We start from the raw sequence: 20,467 nt of genomic DNA, 5'->3' as shown, positions 1-20,467 counted from the left end.
AAGGATGGAAGTAAATAGTGCTGCCCCCTTGAAAAAGGCGAGGAAAACAACAAAAACCGCAAAAGCTTAAACTGTACGTGTCAGTAAGGGGTTAATCACCCCTTTAATCCATAATTCTAATTTTAAGTTAAAAGTGGGATTGGCTCAACACTCAACAGAGGAGTAATTTCCGCCAAATTTATGCCCAGTTTTTGACGCAAATGTGTGATACATGGTAAAAAAATGACGATTTGGCGCAATAGAAAGTGTTCACTGTCCAGACATGCGCCAAATGTGTGACTGCGCCAAATGTGTGACTGACTGCGCCAAATGTGTGACTGACTGCGCCAAATGTGTGACTGCGCCAAATGTGTGACTGACTGCGCCAAATGTGTGACTGACTGCGCCAAATGTGTGACTGACTGCGCCAAATGTGTGACTGCGCCAAATGTGTGACTGACTGCGCCAAATGTGTGACTGCGCCAAATGTGTGACTGCGCCAAATGTGTGACTGACTGCGCCAAATGTGTGACTGACTGCGCCAAATGTGTGACTGCGCCAAATGTGTGACTGACTGCGCCAAATGTGTGACTGACTGCGCCAAATGTGTGACTGACTGCGCCAAATGTGTGACTGCGCCAAATGTGTGACTGACTGCGCCAAATGTGTGACTGCGCCAAATGTGTGACTGCGCCAAATGTGTGACTGACTGTGCCAAATGTGTGACTGCGCCAAATGTGTGACTGACTGCGCCAAATGTGTGACTGCGCCAAATGTGTGACTGACTGCGCCAAATGTGTGACTGCGCCAAATGTGTGACTGACTGTGCCAAATGTGTGACTGCGCCAAATGTGTGACTGACTGCGCCAAATGTGTGACTGCGCCAAATGTGTGACTGACTGCGCCAAATGTGTGACTGCGCCAAATGTGTGACTGACTGCGCCAAATGTGTGACTGCGCCAAATGTGTGACTGCGCCAAATGTGTGACTGACTGCGCCAAATGTGTGACTGACTGCGCCAAATGTGTGACTGCGCCAAATGTGTGACTGACTGCGCCAAATGTGTGACTGCGCCAAATGTGTGACTGCGCCAAATGTGTGACTGACTGCGCCAAATGTGTGACTGCGCCAAATGTGTGACTGACTGCGCCAAATGTGTGACTGCGCCAAATGTGTGACTGACTGCGCCAAATGTGTGACTGACTGCGCCAAATGTGTGACTGCGCTAGCGCTAAGGCCTTATAAAGCGCCGTCCTGCCGCCACTCGTGATCCGGGAGCTGCGCGGTCCCAGCATTTCTCTCCCATTAAGTGAAAGCGGTTCAATCTCCGCTGTCCTACTGCGCATGTGCAACTGAAGAGCTTTGACCCATCAGACGCTCCGTAGTTACGACTTGTACAGAATTGTCCCACACGGGCATCTGTAGCGGCTGCAGGAAGCGGAGCCGCGCCCGGAGAGCAGGAGCCTGAGGGACCGGGGAGCGGCGGAGCAGCGACACCGGAGGTGAGAGCCGACACCGGGAGAACCTGATATCCTCCCACCCGGCCTATATACCGTCCTCCATCCCTCTGGCCTCTATTCCGTCCTCTTTCATCCCTGTCCCCCTTATTCTTCGTTCTCCTCCTTCATCCCTGCCCTCTATACAGTTCTTCTTCTCCCCCGGCCTCTACGCGTTTTGTTCTTGGTGGCTTTGATGACCCCTTTAATGTCATCTCCTCTACCTCCAGGACTATATTTTGTTGGGGTCTTTTGCTGGGATGGGGGGGGGCGGGGGCTGCCGCTGATCTTGGACTCAGTCTGGGATTGATGGTGTCAGGGAGCGTTTTATTCCAGTCCCAAATCTCAGAACATAACCATCACCATCTCCATGTGACCTGATGTTCTGGGGCGGTCTCCAGCTACTGCAAAACTACAACTCCCAGCATGGCCTGCTATAGCGGAGGCGTGCGGGACCATACAGCCCCGGAGCTGACTGCACGGCTGAAGCTACATCTGCAGCATACACCAACTCCAGAAACGTCCACCAATTGTCTTCTCCTCCAGACACTGTGTGTGGGGGCACTGAGCGTGTGGCTCTCCGTGCTAAATGCAGGTACTGGAGACCCCAATCTATGACGCCCCGGCCAGGGGCAGATATAGTGAGGTTAGAAGTAATAGTGGGGTCCACCCCAATCCCCTGAGCGGCAGGGGCTGACTGTCTAGTGGGGCATTGGGTCGCGGGGGCTGGCTGACTATTGGCGGGTCGCGGGGGCTGGCTGACTATTGGCGGGTCGCGGGGGCTGGCTGACTATTGGCGGGTCGCAGCTGTACGTCTCAAAGGTTGCTGGGTAGCGGAGCTTGGCTGGGGTAGCGGAGCTTGGCTGGGGTAGCGGAGCTTGGCTGGGGTAGCGGAGCTTGGCTGGGGTAGCGGAGCTTGGTGCAGCTGTGGGTAGCGGAGCTTGGCTGGGGTAGCGGAGCTTGGCGGGTAGCGGAGGGTGGCGTAGCTGTGGGTCATGGAGGTTCGCAGACAAGCGGAGCGCAGACAAACTTCTTAATTATCCAATTGCTGATGATAAAAATCAATCTCTGCTGTTTTTACCCTTCACTCATTGATGCGAGTCCTCTGCCTCTGGGTGTGTACAGTCTCCATTCACTGACAGCTAGCGGAAATCTCGAAAAATGGTGAGCAATTAAAATGCAGAACTTGATAGAAAGTTACCGGACTTTTCCACCCTCTGATAATATTTATTTAGTATGGTATAAAGGGTGTAATGAGCTCCGCCCACACAGCCCTGCAGATGGCTAAAGATAGTGTATTAATAATATGGGGGCACTCCCTGCCGCCGCCCTCGCCTATTCCTGGAGAGCCCGGCCCTCTGTGCGGCGCGCTCGCTCGTGTGCACACATTGGTCGTTGTGTGCGGTGGAAATCTATTTTTTTTTATGTGACGATGGCATTTCCAGCTCCTGTAGGTACGGTTGGGAAAGGTAAACCTGGATTCCACAGCACCCTCTTAAAGGGGAAGTGTCCATGTTGATTGCACATTTTTGCTTCTTTTCTGAGTAAGGAGGTGATGGGAGCAGTGAGCTGCGGTATTCAAGCGCTCCCTTAGGCCATGTTCACACGCAGCCAAATCTGCAGTCTTGGCAGTAAAACTGTTCAAAATGTGGTCTCTCCATCTTTTTCGCTGCATTTTTTTTTTATTTTTTTGCAGATTACATGTGTGCTTTGTATATAGTACACTTTTATTCACTTGTAAAAGAACAATGTGTTTTGGGGTTTTTCTTTTTTTTTCCACTTTCCACTTTCTCCTTTCTATAGGTGAAAAATGTTGAAAGACAAAAACGTTGGCAGAATTGACACGCTGCAGTGTTAGGCCGTGTGCGCACGCCGTGGAATTGCTGCAGAAAATGTGTCTAACATTGCTGCTGTCATTCCCCAGCAAATCCTATGGGTTTTAAAAAATGCTGTGCACACACTACTTTTTTTTTTTTTTTTTTTATACCTGCGGATTTTCCGCTGCGGAATTAATGAGCATGTCACTTTTTTCGCAGGTACCTGCGTTTTTTGCCGTAGATAATGGTAAAAACTGCGGGGACCAACCTGCGGCAAAAACGCGGGTGCGGTTTTACAGCGGTTTTTACCATGGGTGCGGGATTCTTTCAGAGGGTCTGTTTTTTTTTTTTTTTTTCTCAAGAATAAAGCACTTTCTAGTGCGCACATGGCCTTACAGGGGAAAGAACCATCATGTGCAGGAGACTTCTGAAATTCCAGCTTTTGCGGCTACTCTAGAAAGCTGCTTTTTAAGTTGCGTAAAAATGATAACTTGCACAAGCATACGCAGCGTGTGAACATGGCTTTAGTGTGAGGTGATTTCTTGGGGGATAGTCACGGAGCTATTTTTCTTTTTTGATCTGCACTGCTCTGCCGTCTCATAGTAATGCTTCGTCCCCCTCCTCCTCCTGTAAATCGTGCTGCTCTCCAGTGACGCAGTTTGTGCCCCAGAAGCCACCACTGGGTCCTGTGAAACGTAAGATGCCAAGCCCCCTGCTATGCCCCAGGACACAGGGGCCCCCCACATCTCTGCCGGCAGTTGTGCTCCCAGGGTCGGGAGGCGGCATCCTCAGCACAATCAGAAGCCTTTTAGATTTTTAGGACCTTTTTTAACCTAAAAATCTTAATATCTTACATCTTACATAACCTATTGATTGCTCCAAACTAGTATCTGCCTGCACTGATACATTGTAGCAAACCAGAAGCACAAGATTTGTGCTGCTGATGTTTAGAAAACAGAATTGTCCACATTGGAAATACTGTAACAAACCCTCAGCTGTGTGAATGTAATTGCCCTGATGACTAATGTTAATAGATAAATACAAAGTAACAGATTTCACAGCTTTACTTTGCTGCAGTGTATCAGCAGAAAATGGAGCGTTTGTGCAAATAAACTGATCATTGTTTTAACATTATAAAAATGCTAAAGTGTAAATGCCCGTCTGTATTCTTAATGTTAAAATGAAGATTGTTGTTTATTTGCACAAAACCCAATGTTCTTCTCCTTCCTGTGAGCGTTCATATTTCATAGGAAATAAAACAATAAATCCCCATGGCAGGCGTGCACACACTGACTGCTATTAAACCCTGAGATGCCCATGGACTCTGCTGCCGCTGATACATTTAGCAATGCAATCTGTCCTCTTCTGAGGATCAGCCACAATGTATCAGTGCAGGGTAAAGCAATGAAGCAGCACCTTATAGCTCATAACTGGTTACCTAGTCCGAGTTTAGTCACAGCCGCTGGCAGAGATGTAGAATGTGCTGAATGTAACGTTTCATTGTAATGTTGAAGACCGCAATAATCAAAGCCCAAGCTTGTAATATAATGTACTGGAGCATTATAAGAGGGGCTGATATCAGTCACATATGTAATGTCTGGAGGTTATATCAGCACTGGAGCATTATAAGAGGGGCTGATATCAGTCACATATGTAATGTCTGGGGTTATATCAGCACTGGAGCATTATAAGAGGGGCTGATATCAGTCACATATGTAATGTCTGGGGTTATATCAGCACTGGAGCATTATAAGAGGGGCTGATATCAGTCACATATGTAATGTCTGGGGTTATATCAGCACTGGAGCATTATAAGAGGGGCTGATATCAGTCACATATGTAATGTCTGGGGTTATATCAGCACTGGAGCATTATAAGAGGGGCTGATATCAGCACTGGAGCATTATAAGAGGGGCTGATATCGGCACTGGAGCGTTATAAGAGGGGCTGATATCGGCACTGGAGCGTTATAAGAGGGGCTGATATCAGCACTGGAGCGTTATAAGAGGGGCTGATATCAGCACTGGAGCGTTATAAGAGGGGCTGATATCAGCACTGGAGCGTTATAAGAGGGGCTGATATCAGCACTGGAGCATTATAAGAGGGGCTGATATGTCACATATGTAATGTCTGGGGCTGATATCAGCACTGGAGCATTATAAGAGGGGCTGATATCAGCACTGGAGCATTTGCCGGAGCCAAAAACGTGCCAGGGAACATTCCATCCGGCCGCCGCATCGGCTAAATCTGCAGCATGTAGCAAAAACCGGACAGAACGCAAGCCCATGCGGCACAATGCGGCGCCAATGCAAGTCAATGTTGGAAAAAACTAAACCGGCGGCAAAAAAAACGGTTTTGTTTTTTCAGCAGGGCGCCGGATTGTGCCGCACTGCTACGGCCGGATGTGTGAAAGTAGCCTTAGGCCTCATTCACACATCAGCAGTTTTTCTGCTTCTCATCAGGGTTTGGTTCATGTGTCAGGTTTTTAGCTGATATTTTTTGTATGCATTAAAAAAATAATGATAAATTTGTAAATCTTCTAGTACAATGTGGAGCAGCGCAGCACAGGGTTGTACCCGGGTGGCAGCAGTTTGCCGTCAGGTTTTTTCTTTTCTAGGACACGCGAGCAGTTGCATATAACACGCACTCATTTTGGTCTGTGAAAGCTGAACATGTGAATGAAGCCTTAGATGCCAGAACATAGCGCTGTGCCATGCATTGTGACGGCCGTCTCTGGCCCCTCGGTGAGGCCCCCTCCTCTGGTATCTGTAGATGTTGTCATGGGAGTGTTCATTGATAACGTTTCCTGGTCTTGTTCTGGCTGCCATGTTGGATTATGTGGAGATGTATCAGGCGCCGGTGCTGCTCGTGCAGCGCAGATCTGTGCTGGGGCCGCAGCGTCTGGCCTGTTATCATTTCTCCCTGCCACACGCTGGCACAGAGCGGGGGCTGGGCACACATCTCCTGCCCCCCCCCCCCCCCCCCCCCCCCCCGATCACACAGCTGGCTCTGCTCTCCCGTCTTATAAACTCTGTGACGTCCACAGATGCCAGCCTAATAGTTTATAATTCCAGCAATTTATATCCAAAGATATTCTTTTTTTTTTTTATTTTTCTTTTGGTGGCTTCTTGCCAGGGAGAGACTATTCCTATGAGATCAGTCTGCCCGGCTCCACAATCGCTGAGATACTTAGCTGGGAGCTTCTGCTGGAAGGGTACGAGGCTGGGCACATCGGCTGGAAGGGTACGGGTCCGGACGCACCGACTGGAGGACTACTGAGGCAGCCGCATCAGCTGGAAGGGTACAGGGGGCGGCCGCACAAGCTAGAAGGGTACGAGGCCGCCACACACCGACTGGAGGACTACTGAGGTGGCCGCACTGGCTGGAGGGGTACGGGGCCGTGGGCGCACAGGCTGGAGGGGGTACAGGGGGCGGCCTCACCGACTGGAGGACTACTGAGGCAGCCGCACTGGCTGGAGGGGTACGGGGCCGGGGGCGCACAGGCTGGAGGGGGTACAGGGGGCGGCCTCACCGACTGGAGGACTACTGAGGCAGCCGCACTGGCTGGAGGGGTACGGGGCCGGGGGCGCACAGGCTGGAGGGGGTACAGGAGGCGGCCGCACCGACTGGAGGACTACTGAGGCAGCCGCACAAGCTAGAAGGGTACGAGGCCGCCACACCGACTGGAGGACTACTGAGGCAGCCGCACTGGCTGGAGTGGTACGGGGCCAGGCACACTGGCTGGAGGGGTACGGGGCCGGGGCCGTACAGGCTGGAGGGGTACGGGCTGGCTGGAAAGTTATGGGACTGGCTGTAGGGGTACGGGGCCGGGGGCGCACAGGCTGGAGGGGTACGGGGCCGGGGCCGTACAGGCTGGAGGGGTACGGGGCTGGAGGGGTACGGGCTGGCTGGAAAGTTATGGGACTTGCTGTAGGGGTGCAGGGGCAGTCTCGTGGGCCGGAGGGGCTTCTCTCCGAGGTTTTGGTGCATCTGCGGTAATTGGCACAGCAGCCAGTGCTGATCTCCTCTGTGGGGCAACTCCAGGGTGGAATTTGTTGCATTGACAGCTGCTGTGACGCTTGGTTGCTGCACACTCTGGGACACGTGTTGCTGCCGCTGATCATGACTTTGCCGGTGTATCGCAGGCAGCGCGGTCATGGCACCACCACACTCCGGCCCTGTCCTGCCTCTGCGGATGTGATCGGTGGCTTCAGATCTGGTCGTCTTTGGCTCGTGGACTTTAGAAACCTTTTGTCTGGGTGACATATTGTAATTTAGCACAATGTCTCACGTTTGCTGCTGACCTGACACTCCAGTGTGCTCCTGCTGCTGAATTTATAAAGGGTTAAGTCTTCGGTCAGAGGCCCATGATTACCCACCGCCCTCCACAATATGGCCGCACTTGTACATTTTCCCCTCTGATGTGATTGGGGAAGTGTCGGCCGATGACTTCATTCCTCTTGTTCTGCTTTTTTTTGTGGTGATCCAGACCCCGGCCTATAGTGAGTGCAGCAAGAAACATTCGCCATGTGCAGCACTCATAGGCAGGGCCGTCAGACTTCACCCGAAAGCCAATGTAAAAGTTCAGACTACAGTGATATTTTATATTATGAGTCGGGCAATAAGTAGAAGCAGCAGTGGGGACTTCCTGGCCCCCCACTCTTCTTAAATGGTGGCCCTCCGGTCATTGAGGTTCTGGGGTACGGCGACTCAGCTGATTTCATAGGTTTCTATGGGATTCAGGTCTGGAGAAAGTGAAGGGCCTTTTCATTTGAAATCCCGCAGGCACAGTGTAGGGCCGTTATGTATTGACTAGACACATCGGCCCACACTGGAACACCACCACCAAAGGCTCGTCTGGTGACGGCAGTGGCTAGTGCATAATGCTCTCATGGACCTCTCCATCGCTGGCGGCCATCATTTCTGCTCAGTGTGAATTGACTCATCAGTGACCAGCACTGAGGCCACTGGTCCCACATCCAGCGTAGATCTGTGCCTGCTGGTGCGGTCAGATATGTAGATGAGATCTGTGCCTGCTGGTGCGGTCAGATATCTAGATGAGATCTGTGCCTGCTGGTGCGGTCAGATATCTAGATGAGATCTGTGCCTGCTGGTGCGGTCAGATATGTAGATGAGATCTGTGCCTGCTGGTGCGGTCAGATATGTAGATGAGATCTGTGCCTGGTGGTGCGGTCAGATATGTAGATGAGATCTGTGCCTGGTGGTGCGGTCAGATATGTAGATGAGATCTGTGCCTGGTGGTGCGGTCAGATATGTAGATGAGATCTGTGCCTGGTGGTGCGGTCAGATATGTAGATGAGATCTGTGCCTGGTGGTGCGGTCAGGTATGTAGATGAGATCTGTGCCTGGTGGTGCGGTCAGGTATGTAGATGAGATCTGTGCCTGGTGGTGCGGTCAGGTACTCTGCAGGCTGTCTAGCACACAGACCATGGTGATATAAACTGTTGGAAATGGTCAGATGTGACCTCCCTTAAATGTGCCCGTGGTTGTGTGGCATTCCTCATTCGGTTGTGAAGGGCATTGTTCACAATGAAGCAGTCATCGGTGTGGCGTGTGGCCAGAGGACGTCGGCTTCTGTGCCTCTTCCAGTCTCTCTGTGTCTCTGTACAGCCTCCTGGTGACACTCTGTGACGCTCTAAACTCAGTGGCTTCTTCTGTCTGTGAACCTCCTGCTTGAAGCCTCACAATGGCGCGGCGCTGCTGATAAAATATTAGGTGTCAACTTCATCTCATGATGTCAGAATATAAACCGCACGATGAGGAGTAATTGAATATGTGCTTCCAAAAGTTTAGAGAATGTCACATTAAATTCACTTGAAAAGGTTAGAGGGCATGTGAGGATAATCCTGAAACTTCTGCTGAAAGCCAAATATTCCTAACTTTTTGACAGTAGTGTAAATACTATATTCTACTCCAGAGCTGCGCTCACTATTCTGCTGGTGCAGTCACTGTGTACATACATTACTGATCCTGTAAGCCGAGTGTTAGGTGTTCCCTCGTCATACACGTACATTGGGAGTTGCGGACGTGCGTGGAAAGGCATTTGCTTTGTCTGTACTTCCCCAGAAATAATTCTAGTTCCTAAACTGTGGTTATGATTTGCTCTCTGTTATCAGCCGCATTCTGCCATTTGTAATGTTTGTTTACAGTCCATGTATCTGTAGAATGTCGGCTTTCATGCAGCCGGTGAGAGATGAGCAGATCTAATAATGAGCCTCCGGCCACTGTATATAAGGCTCGTCCCCAGTATAAGAGGAGGCGTCTGTGCTCCTGTTATCGTCTTCACTGGGGGCAGTGACCCCACACGCGAAATTCTGAGCCCTCATCAGGCCGGATACATGGACGGGAAGTTTACACTAAATGTCCATGAAGGGAGAACAATATCAGGAAGTGCAGCCCCTCCGGTGTGTGATATTAAAGGGACAGTAATGGAAATGTGATCTGTTTATATCAGCACTGGAATTTCGGATGATGGGAGAAAAGCAGGTTAAATACCGCGCCAACCACTGGAACCTGTGGTTGGCGCGGTATTTAACCTGCTTTTCTCCCATCATCCGAAATTACTCTGCTTTCTGCGGGACTGCTGCCTTCCACGTTTGTTTCATGCTGCTACAGGAGTTGTGACTGACACAACCCCATCAGGTGAGTGCTTCCATTGCACATTCACTTTCCATCTGTTATACCGGATAAGACCCTATTTGCGCCTTTCTTCCCACAGTTTATTTCGCTTTCTATATCAGCACTGGAGCGTTATAAGAGGGGCTGATATCAGTCACATATGTAATGTCTGGAGTTATATCAGCACTGGAGCATTATAAGAGGGGCTGATATCAGTCACATATGTAATGTCTGGGGTTATATCAGCACTGGAGCATTATAAGAGGGGCTGATATCAGTCACATATGTAATGTCTGGGGTTATATCAGCACTGGAGCGTTATAAGAGGGGCTGATATCAGTCACATATGTAATGTCTGGGGTTATATCAGTGCTGGAGCATTATAAGAGGGGCTGATATCAGTCACATATGTAATGTCTGGGGTTATATCAGCACTGGAGCATTATAAGAGGGGCTGATATCAGTCACATATGTAATGTCTGGAGGTTATATCAGCACTGGAGAATTATAAGAGGGGCTGATATCAGTCACATATGTAATGTCTGGGGTTATATCAGCGCTGGAGCGTTATAAGAGGGGCTGATATCAGTCACATATGTAATGTCTGGGGTTATATCAGCGCTGGAGCATTATAAGAGGGGCTGATATCAGTCACATATGTAATGTCTGGAGGTTATATCAGCACTGGAGCGTTATAAGAGGGGCTGATATCAGTCACATATGTAATGTCTGGGGTTATATCAGCACTGGAGCGTTATAAGAGGGGCTGATATCAGTCACATATGTAATGTCTGGGGTTATATCAGTGCTGGAGCATTATAAGAGGGGCTGATATCAGTCACATATGTAATGTCTGGGGTTATATCAGCACTGGAGCATTATAAGAGGGGCTGATATCAGTCACATATGTAATGTCTGGAGGTTATATCAGCACTGGAGCATTATAAGAGGGGCTGATATCAGTCACATATGTAATGTCTGGGGTTATATCAGCACTGGAGCGTTATAAGAGGGGCTGATATCAGTCACATATGTAATGTCTGGGGTTATATCAGCACTGGAGCGATATATAGAGAACAGCCCACACAGTGTTTCCGCTGACTGCTGCCATTTGGTGAAGGATTTGTTTTTTCCTCTGACCTTATATTTTCTATGAATGGAAAAACTTCAGGGTCATTAATAGGAAGTAAAACTGAATCCTGTGTAACATGTGATCTGGGGGAGGGGGGTGTCTGCGGTGATCTCGCTGAATATCAGGATCTGTTCCGGGGTCTCTGGAGTGAATGGGGATTGTTTTCTGCAGGAATTTGTCTTCACACTTCAGCTATTATGATTTACAGCCCTGCAGCATGGAATGAACCAGAACAGATAACCACCGCTGTGGTGGGTGGAGGAGTCTCGAGGGGTCCTGTGGGTGCAGCACTTCATCACCCACCTGCAGTGACCTACCCCCCCCCCCCCCCCCCCCCTTCCCTACAGAGCCCACCTTGCTGACTGCCCCCGGACCGCTGATGTGTGACTGCTGCAGACTCGGCCTTGCTGGCCGCTGATGTGTGACTGCTGCAGACTCGGCCTTGCTGGCCGCTGATGTGTGACTGCTGCAGACTCGGCCTTGCTGGCCGCTGATGTGTGACTGCTGCAGACTCGGCCTTGCTGGCCGCTGATGTGTGACTGCTGCAGACTCGGCCTTGCTGGCCGCTGATGTGTGACTGCTGCAGACTCGGCCTTGCTGGCCGCTGATGTGTGACTGCTGCAGACTCGGCCTTGCTGGCCGCTGATGTGTGACTGCTGCAGACTCGGCCTTGCTGGCCGCTGATGTGTGACTGCTGCAGACTCGGCCTTGCTGGCCGCTGATGTGTGACTGCTGCAGACCCGGCCTTGCTGACTGCCGCCGATGTGTGACTGCTGCAGACCCCTCCTTGCTGACTGCCGCCAGGTAATCGCTTGTTTCTTTGTGTTTTGCAGCTATTGGCATTTCGTGAGCCGGTTGTTGGTGCGTGACTGCAGCTGCTTGAATAATCCAAAATGGCAGCCAACAAGAACAAAACCCAGAGTTCCCTGGTCCTACACAAAGTGATCATGGTCGGCAGTGGAGGAGTGGGCAAGTCTGCGCTGACCCTGCAGTTCATGTATGATGAGGTGAGTGCTGCCGCCATACTGTCCCCGCACTACACAATGGCGCTCTCACTTCTTCCGGGTATATGTGACCTGATAACTCCATCCCCGGGTGCTCGCGGCTGCGTATGATCACACCGGGTCAGAGAGGAGACTGATCCTTCACCTAAATGCTGAGGGCCATAATGACTGTGATACAATGCAATTATGGGGCGTCTGTGGGTTACAATGACGGCTGGTGGCCAAAAAGACAACCGAGCATTCTGTGGCTCGACTGTAACTACCGGGGTCGGAGTGACAGGAGCCGGCTGTGCTCCGCTGCCCACGTCTCCACTCGTCAGGAGGCTGTGCTGGGAGAGGCTGCGCTGGGAGAGGCGGCCCAAATGTCACAGAATGAGGTGCAAAAAGCAAAGAATCCACAAACGTGCGAGAAATGTAAAATCTATTCCAACATTTACAAGGGTCAGGAATGAAATCATTGCATGAAACCAGGTAGAAGGCAACAAGGTTTTTATTTGTAACTTTTTAGGTAGAAAGGAAAAAAAAGCGTCCAAAAGGCAAACTACACCCAGCGTCCACATTGGGGAGTGTAGTAATGAAAATAATGTGCTTTAGGCTGCGTGTGGCCGCTCCATCTGCAGGCGGTTAGGAGTCTGTTCACACCGGCTCACCGCACTCTCCACGTGCACAGCACAATCGCTAATGCAATTGTTCTGTGCTTCCAAATTCTCCTTGTTCTCGGCAGCACATGTCCTGGTGATGGGACAAAGCGCTGCCTAGAAGGATGAATTATAAGCTGCCGTGAAAATCTCCTCACCCAGCGTGTATCCATCCAATCAGGAAAAATGCAGAACTAATCCAGAAGGCACCGAAAAGCGGAAACTTTATAAAAACAATTACACAGGAAATTTACTATTCCCCCCCCCCCCCCATTTTTTTTGTTGGTTTTTAAGATTTATAGGAAACCAAAAATACCTATAAATATGCAGAAAGTTGTAGTCTGATGAATGAAGGCAGTGTAAAATGAGAATATTTGCTCTGGACCTTTTAAATGGGCTCCCGTCACAGTGGGAAATGCCTTTTTACATACAAATATGGGGTTAATCTGCAGGGAAATAGTGTTACAATACTGCCCGGCCGCCATACTGAAAGTGCAGCTACTGGGAGAAAATGACCGGATTTCCTCCAGCTTTAAGTCAGACGTACATGGAGCAGCTGCAGTCGCCGCGGCTGTGGCTGTCCCTGGCACTTCTGACAGCTTTGTCTGCGATGATGCGCTGCATTGTGAGTTGTCAATCAGTGGCGGGCTCGCACGCTTACACCTGCTCATTATAGTGGCTGCTCCTCTGACTGCCGGCTGCCGGACAGTGCTGTAACCTGCAGATTGCCTTTATATCGGCTGGTAAATGGCATTTTCAAAGGTGATAAGTTCCATTTTTGGGTCCAGAATGCTTGTTGGGGAGGAAGAGGTTAAAAAAAGATTCTCCTCGTAAAACAAATTGCCGCTATTGTAGCAAAAAAAAATAAATAATTAAATCGGGCAACATTTTGCTGCATGAAATGTAGAGTGCAACAAAAACTGTGCTCTACACGTCCGGTCTGTGAGACATTGTACAATGCTCCGGTGCAGGATGGAAATGTATCTCTGGTGATTGGCGATTCATGAGGTTCCTTGGACGCCGTGGAAACGCCCCCCCCCCTCCCTCACCGCCACCGATGCATTGATTCCTTAGTATAAGTTGATAGCTGTGATCTGTTGGGATCGGCTGTGGGATTCTGGGTAAGAAGCGACTTCCTTGTGGTTATGACATTTCTCTCACTTGCAGTTTGTGGAGGATTATGAGCCCACGAAGGCCGACAGCTACAGGAAGAAGGTGGTGCTGGATGGGGAGGAGGTGCAGATAGACATCCTGGACACCGCCGGACAGGAGGACTACGCAGCCATCCGCGACAACTACTTCCGCAGCGGAGAAGGATTCCTCCTGGTGTTCTCCATCACAGAGCAGGAATCCTTCACAGCCACCAGCGAGTTCAGGTCAGAACAACACCTCACCGATACCAGCATAGAACTACAAATCCCAGCACAACCCAGGATCAGTAATGTATGTACACAGTGACTGCAGCAGCAGAATAGTGAGTGCAGCTCTGGAGTATAATACAGGAGGTAACTCAGGATCAGTAATGTAATGTATGTACACAGTGACTGCACCAGCAGAATAGTGAGTGCAGCTCTGGAGTACAATACAGGAGGTAACTCAGGATCAGTAATGTAATGTATGTACACAGTGACTGCAGCAGCAGAATAGTGAGTGCAGCTCTGGAGTATAATACAAGAGGTAACTCAGGATCAGTAATGTAATGTATGTACACAGTGACTGCACCAGCAGAATGAGTGCAGCTCTGGAGTATAATACAGCCATCCATTTGCTGCTCTTTGAGCTTTCTTTAGTGCGTGTATATACCATTCGCTTTGCATTGTTTACATCTCTGATCTTGAGGTCTTTCTTTTTGACGTGACAGCCCTCGGTGGCCATGAGGGGGTTTAGTTTTGGAAAGCTTTGTTGATTTGCTCTTGTCGTCTTTTCTTCTGAGTTTTGTGCTCTTGAGGAATTTGGTTTTCTTTTGAGGACAAGCACAGACAGGAGCGCGAGGCTCGGCGCCATGCTGCGCTGCCCCAGAACGTGCCGCAGCCTGCAGCGCCGGAGCTTCTCCTACTGCTAAACAGCGTATAACTCCAGAGGGATAAAGTAACAAAATATAACAAGTTGTGACTGGTGATGGCAGGCCAGACCCAGGTGAAAAGGGCAAAGCAGATCAGAGGGGGTTCAGCCTCAGAATGTAACGAAGGGTTATTCACTGACAGCAAGCAGAGAACCCACAATATGGTATTGAAGCATAATGTCACTTGTATTGTGTAGAAATCACTTCTAAGAAATCATCTCATGTTTGTCACCAGCAGAATTGTAATGGCACAGGACCCTCCATTCACAATAGGTGGTATCACAGCTCAACCCCTCCACTGTACAGCGCATGCCCACTGCATGCTACTATAGAAATCACTGTGATGTCATCACTTCCCTCCCTGTACAAGGACCTCTGCACGGGTCACAGAGCATGCCCACACCACTCTCCAGGGGTCACAGATCTCCCTCCCTGTATAGGAACCTGTGCCCACACCACTCTCCAGGGGTCACAGCTCTCCCTCCCTGTATAGTAACCTCTGCCCACACCACTCTCCAGGGGTCACAGCTCTCCCTCCCTGTATAGTAACCTGTGCCCACACCACTCTCCAGGGGTCACAGCTCTCCCTCCCTGTATAGTAACCTCTGCCCACAACACTCTCCAGGGGTCACAGCTCTCCCTCCCTGTATAGTAACCTCTGCCCACAACACTCTCCAGGGGTCACAGCTCTCCCTCCCTGTATAGTAACCTCTGCCCACAACACTCTCCAGGGATCACAGCTCTCCCTCCCTGTATAGTAACCTCTGCCCACAACACTTTCTCCAGGGGTCACAGCTCTCCATCCCTGTATAGTAACCTCTGCCCACACCTCTCTCCAGGGGTCACAGCTCCCCCTCCCTGTATAGTAACCTCTGCCCACAACACTCTCCAGGGGTCACAGCTCCCCCTCCCTGTATAGTAACCTCTGCCCACAACACTCTCCAGGGGTCACAGCTCTCCCTCCCTGTATAGTAACCTCTGCCCACACCACTCTCCAGGGGTCACAGCTCTCCCTCCCTGTATAGTAACCTCTGCCCACACCACTCTGCAGGGGTCACAGCTCTCCCTCCCTGTATAGTAACCTCTGCCCACACCACTCTCCAGGGGTCACAGCTCTCCCTCCCTGTATAGTAACCTGTGCCCACACCACTCTCCAGGGGTCACAGCTCTCCCTCCCTGTATAGTAACCTGTGCCCACACCACTCTCCAGGGGTCACAGCTCTCCCTCCCTGTATAGTAACCTGTGCCCACAACACTCTCTCCAGGGGTCACAGCTCTCCCTCCCTGTATAGTGACCTCTGCCCACAGCTCTCCCTCCCTGTATAGTAACCTGTGCCCACACCTCTCTCCAGGGGTCACAGCTCTCCCTCCCTGTATAGTAACCTGTGCCCACACAACTCTGCAGGGGTCACAGCTCTCCCTCCCTGTATAGTAACCTGTGCCCACACCACTCTGCAGGGGTCACAGCTCTCCCTCCCTGTATAGTAACCTGTGCCCACACCACTCTGCAGGGGTCACAGCTCTCCCTCCCTGTATAGTAACCTGTGCCCACACCTCTCTCCAGGGGTCACAGCTCTCCCTCCCTGTATAGTAACCTGTGCCCACACCACTCTGCAGGGGTCACAGCTCTCCCTCCCTGTATAGTAACCTGTGCCCACACCACTCTCCAGGGGTCACGGCTCTTCCTCCCTGTATAGTAACCTGTGCCCACACCTCTCTCCAGGGGTCACAGCTCTCCCTCCCTGTATAGTACCCCTCGGTAATGTCACAGATCACCCGGCCCGCAGGAGTTGCACAGTGATGGAGATTAGAAGCATCTCCTTCTAATTATTAATGGTGGTATATTGGATTCTGATGTCTTTGCCACCGTTCAGTAATCCATACGCCGCTCTGCTGCAGCTTCGTGTAAGTGATTGTTGGGGGATCCGGACCCCCGCCCCACTGACCGAAATCACTGCACCGAAGTAGTAACTCCAAAAGTTTGATCACTTGGTCATCAACGAAGAAGGCAACAATCAGATCTCGGCTTTTCTTTATTTTTCTTAATACATTTGATTCGGATCTGATGAGTGCGGCGTAAAGTCTGGTTATTGTGGGGGTGGGTTCATCCACAAGTGACCGTCAGAAAACCTGCTGACCCCAAAAAGCCCATTGATCACCGCCCTGACGGTTTCCCCGGTGTAGAGGGCTTCACCGCGCTCTTAGTTCGTATTTTGCAATTGTTCTTTAATTGTAGACGTGCATGGCACAATCGTAGGGGGAAGAAGAAAAGACATTTGATATTTTTGACTTTTCAACCTCAATGGGTCTGGTTCACAAAGTATAGAAAATCTAAATTATATACAGTATCAGATACATATCAGTGTACAGATGTTCTAATGGAATCAGACGTTACAGCAATAATATGTTACAATTTGTCTATCATGTTCGATCATACAGCGAATAATAATGACCTGAAGTCTCCATGTTGACGTTGGTGATAATAATAATTTATTCATTTATATAGCGCTATTAATTCCATAGCACTTTACGTACATTGGCAACACTGTCCCCATTGGGGCTTACAATCTAAGGTCCCTATCTGTATGTTTTTGGAGTGTGGGAGGAAACCAGAGGGAGAACATACAAACTCCTTGCAGATGGTGTCCTTGGTGGGATTTGAACCCAGGACCCCAGCGCTGCAAGACTGCAGTGCTAACCACTGAGCCACCGAGCCGCCCGATGGACTTAAAGCATTAAGAAAGGAACGAAACGCGTCTATATATTATCCTATTTACACTAAGGTTGAGATGTCAGCTGTGCCCGTCGTCGCCTTCTTGCACATGTGATTTTGTTCTGCACGTCTACAATTAAAGAACAAATGCAAATTCTGAGCGAAGACCGCGGTGATTCTACATCCGGTCACTGGCCCCTCGACCTCCGCAGCGGTGCGCTCGCTGATCTCTTCTGTTCTTTCCCCCACAGGGAGCAGATCCTGCGCGTGAAAGCGGAAGAAGACAAGATCCCTCTCCTGGTCGTGGGCAATAAGTCTGACCTGGAGGACCGGAGACAAGTGGCTGTGGACATCGCCCGGAGCAAGGCGGAGGAGTGGGGGGTGCAGTACGTGGAGACGTCCGCCAAAACCAGAGCCAATGTAGACAAGGTGATGGCTCCGCCCCCCCCGGCGGGTGTGCGGCCTGCAGATTCTGGCCCTACCTGGGCCACAATGGCGCGGCTACCCTGCAGGTCATATTAACGGATACTATTGTATTTTTCTTCAGGTTTTCTTTGACCTCATGCGAGAAATCCGGGCTAAGAAAATGTCTGAGAACAAGGACAAGAACGGGAAGAAAAGCGGCAAAAGCAAGAAGAGTTTCAAACAGCGATGCTGTCTACTGTGACCGCGCCGCCGCCGCGGACGCCACCTGTGAAGGGCTGCAGTGAGGACGCCCCTGCTCCAAACCCGACTCTCGTTTATTTTCAGTTTTTTTCTAATGCAGCATTTTAGTATTTAATGAATTCAGTGCTATAAAGACTAAGCAGCGCCGCCGCCGCCGGACCCCGCCACCTAACAGAGGGGCCGCCGCGGTTCATCTCCATACATTACTGAGGTTTCACTTTTTCTATTTTGCCAAAAAGGAACAAAAAAGTTTTCTGTGAAAAAGTAAATAAAATGTCCGGGACTGGGCACGGAAAACCGCAGCTCATCCGGTGCCGAAAGAACGGGGAATTAGCAGAGGGGGCGTGAATTACCAAGAAAGTATTCAGCCCCATGAGACCACAGGGCGCAAACTACAACTCCGAGCATCCATAGGGTCAATGTATTTAGTTCAATTTTTATTTTTTTTTGCTTTTGTTGCCAAATTTCCTGTTGGTGCAATTTTCTCCGCACTTTACTAAAACCACAACGTTTTGCAATGAGTAAAGCTTGGAGACGTCGTCTGAATTCTCGGTCGCCGCTTCATTTATTAAATCTGATAAGTAACTGCGTTAATGCTGCGCCGACCCGGCTTATGTTGTCTTCTCCAGTCACACCCAGAGCTGTATTCACAATTCTGCTATTGCTTGCACACACATGCAGCCGATCTTGCATGACGGAGGATGTGTTTTCTGCAATTTGATGTGTAATCGTCATCCGCAGCAGTTAGAGTTAATATCAATGATTGCCATTATTCCTGGAGGCCCCTGCATTGCATTGTGGGAGATGTAGTTTTCCCTCGGCCTCGCACTTTTGCACAATAGCGCAGAGAGGATCGTCTTACAGATTTCTGGATGTGACCGGAGCAGAAGGAACAAGTTTTGTATCAGAAAAGGCAAAGTTTCTGCACAGTTTTTGAGCTGTGGCCGGCGCGGTTATAGAAAGACACCGGGTGTATATAGCAGGCGGGGGCGGGGTGTTATAGGGAGGTTTTGGTGTATTTCGATGATTTTTCTTGTTGGATCATCAGTGGGTTTTCGTTTTCTTCTCGCATCCCTCCCCCCAATACCAGCACTTTTCTGCTTACTGCCAGTGCATAGAAACCTCCGAAGGCTGACACTGCCGCCTGGACCTGAGCTTCTCTCAGCAGATGGTTTGTTACAGTGTATCAGTCTGGGAGTCTGTTTTTCCTCACGGTCTATAGTGAATGTAATTATAAGAAACACTCAGCGGTGACTGGTATGAGGATAGGTTTTCAGCACGCTGACAGCAAGCAGAGGTGTCGGGGGAGGGTGGGGGGATCCTTATTGATTGCCAATGGCTTTTGGGGTAATCCCTTGTGGCGCTTCTGCTCCTAAAGGGGGGCGCTCCACTTCCACATATTCAGGGGTGAGCACTTTGGATATAGCTTCGCCCGCACGTCAGAACACTAATTGTACATGTAATGAGGGGCTCCCGGTGATTTGGGGGGGGGGGACACACGTGCCATCCTACTAGTATTATGATCAGTATTACGCCCGTCTGTGCCCGCTGAGAGATCCTCCACTTTGTGCCAATCCCTACAGATTTATTCTGATACCGTGTCGGGTATTTTTGATACAGGTGAATTATATTGCGGCTGCCCGGGCCCCGCTCATGTCCGAGGCTGCCGCCGGGACCCGTACCCGGGCCCCGCTCATGTCCGAGGCTGCCGCCGGGACCCGGACCCCGCTCATGTCCGAGGCTGCTGCCGAGCTCCGGACCCGGGCGCCACCGTGAATGCTTTGATGTCCATCCTGCGGCCTGGGATTTTCTATATGTGCACGGGGGGGGGGGGGGGATGTTCCACTTTTGTTTTCTTCCATGCTAATCGCACTGATTTGTATTTCTACTGTATAATAATAAATTGGTACCTTTTATGCCCCGTCTCTTGGTCGTGTAACGCTCCGACACCCGGCGTCTGATCAGAGGAGGAGCCGCCGAATCCGGAGGATCTGATACGTTGTAACAGGACCGCGGCCGCTCGGCTCCACTGGTCGCTCCTGATCTTATTCCTGCAGCAGATTCACTATGGCTTCTGCAACATCTTGTTTCACTTTCATCTTTCTTTCGAGGATCTGAGTGGACTAAGGCTATGTGCGCACTAGTGCGTTTTACCCGTGGATTTGCTGCGGAAATTTCTTGAGAAATGTCTGCAATCTTTGTGCAGACATTTCCCAGCAAATCCTATGGTAAAAAAAATAGCTGTGCGGATTTTTCTCAAGAAATTTCCTTGAAGAATTTCTTGAGAAACTTTCTTGAGAAAATGAACATGTCCATTATTT

At 50.3% G+C, this 20,467-nt stretch overlaps 1 protein-coding gene across 1 annotated transcript; it reads left to right on the top strand.

The window, feature by feature from the left end:
- Positions 1–1,369: 1,369 nt before the first annotated feature.
- On the top strand, positions 1,370–19,971 carry RALB (RAS like proto-oncogene B). Its single transcript, XM_075317022.1, has 5 exons — positions 1,370–1,481; positions 11,897–12,070; positions 13,873–14,081; positions 17,732–17,909; positions 18,028–19,971. The coding sequence occupies exons 2-5, from the start codon at positions 11,957–11,959 to the stop codon at positions 18,145–18,147; spliced, it is 621 nt and encodes a 206-aa protein (XP_075173137.1). The 5' UTR covers positions 1,370–1,481; positions 11,897–11,956; the 3' UTR covers positions 18,148–19,971.
- Positions 19,972–20,467: the final 496 nt, after the last annotated feature.

The sequence above is a fragment of the Anomaloglossus baeobatrachus genome, chromosome 7 (genome assembly GCF_048569485.1).
Source record: "Anomaloglossus baeobatrachus isolate aAnoBae1 chromosome 7, aAnoBae1.hap1, whole genome shotgun sequence".
NCBI classification, from domain to species: domain Eukaryota; kingdom Metazoa; phylum Chordata; class Amphibia; order Anura; family Aromobatidae; genus Anomaloglossus; species Anomaloglossus baeobatrachus.
Note: the sequence above shows the minus strand (reverse complement) of the source record. Positions and strands in the feature narration are given on the sequence as shown.

What these genes read in the sequence shown, in the direction of transcription:
- RALB (XM_075317022.1), top strand. Translation starts at nt 11,957, where the DNA reads ATGGCAGCCAACAAGAACAAAACCCAGAGTTCCCTGGTCCTACACAAA. An exon ending in TGCAGTTCATGTATGATGAG is followed by an intron (nt 12,071 to 13,872) that starts GTGAGTGCTGCC and finishes TCTCACTTGCAG; the next exon opens with TTTGTGGAGGATTATGAGCC. An exon ending in ACAGCCACCAGCGAGTTCAG is followed by an intron (nt 14,082 to 17,731) that starts GTCAGAACAACA and finishes TTTCCCCCACAG; the next exon opens with GGAGCAGATCCTGCGCGTGA.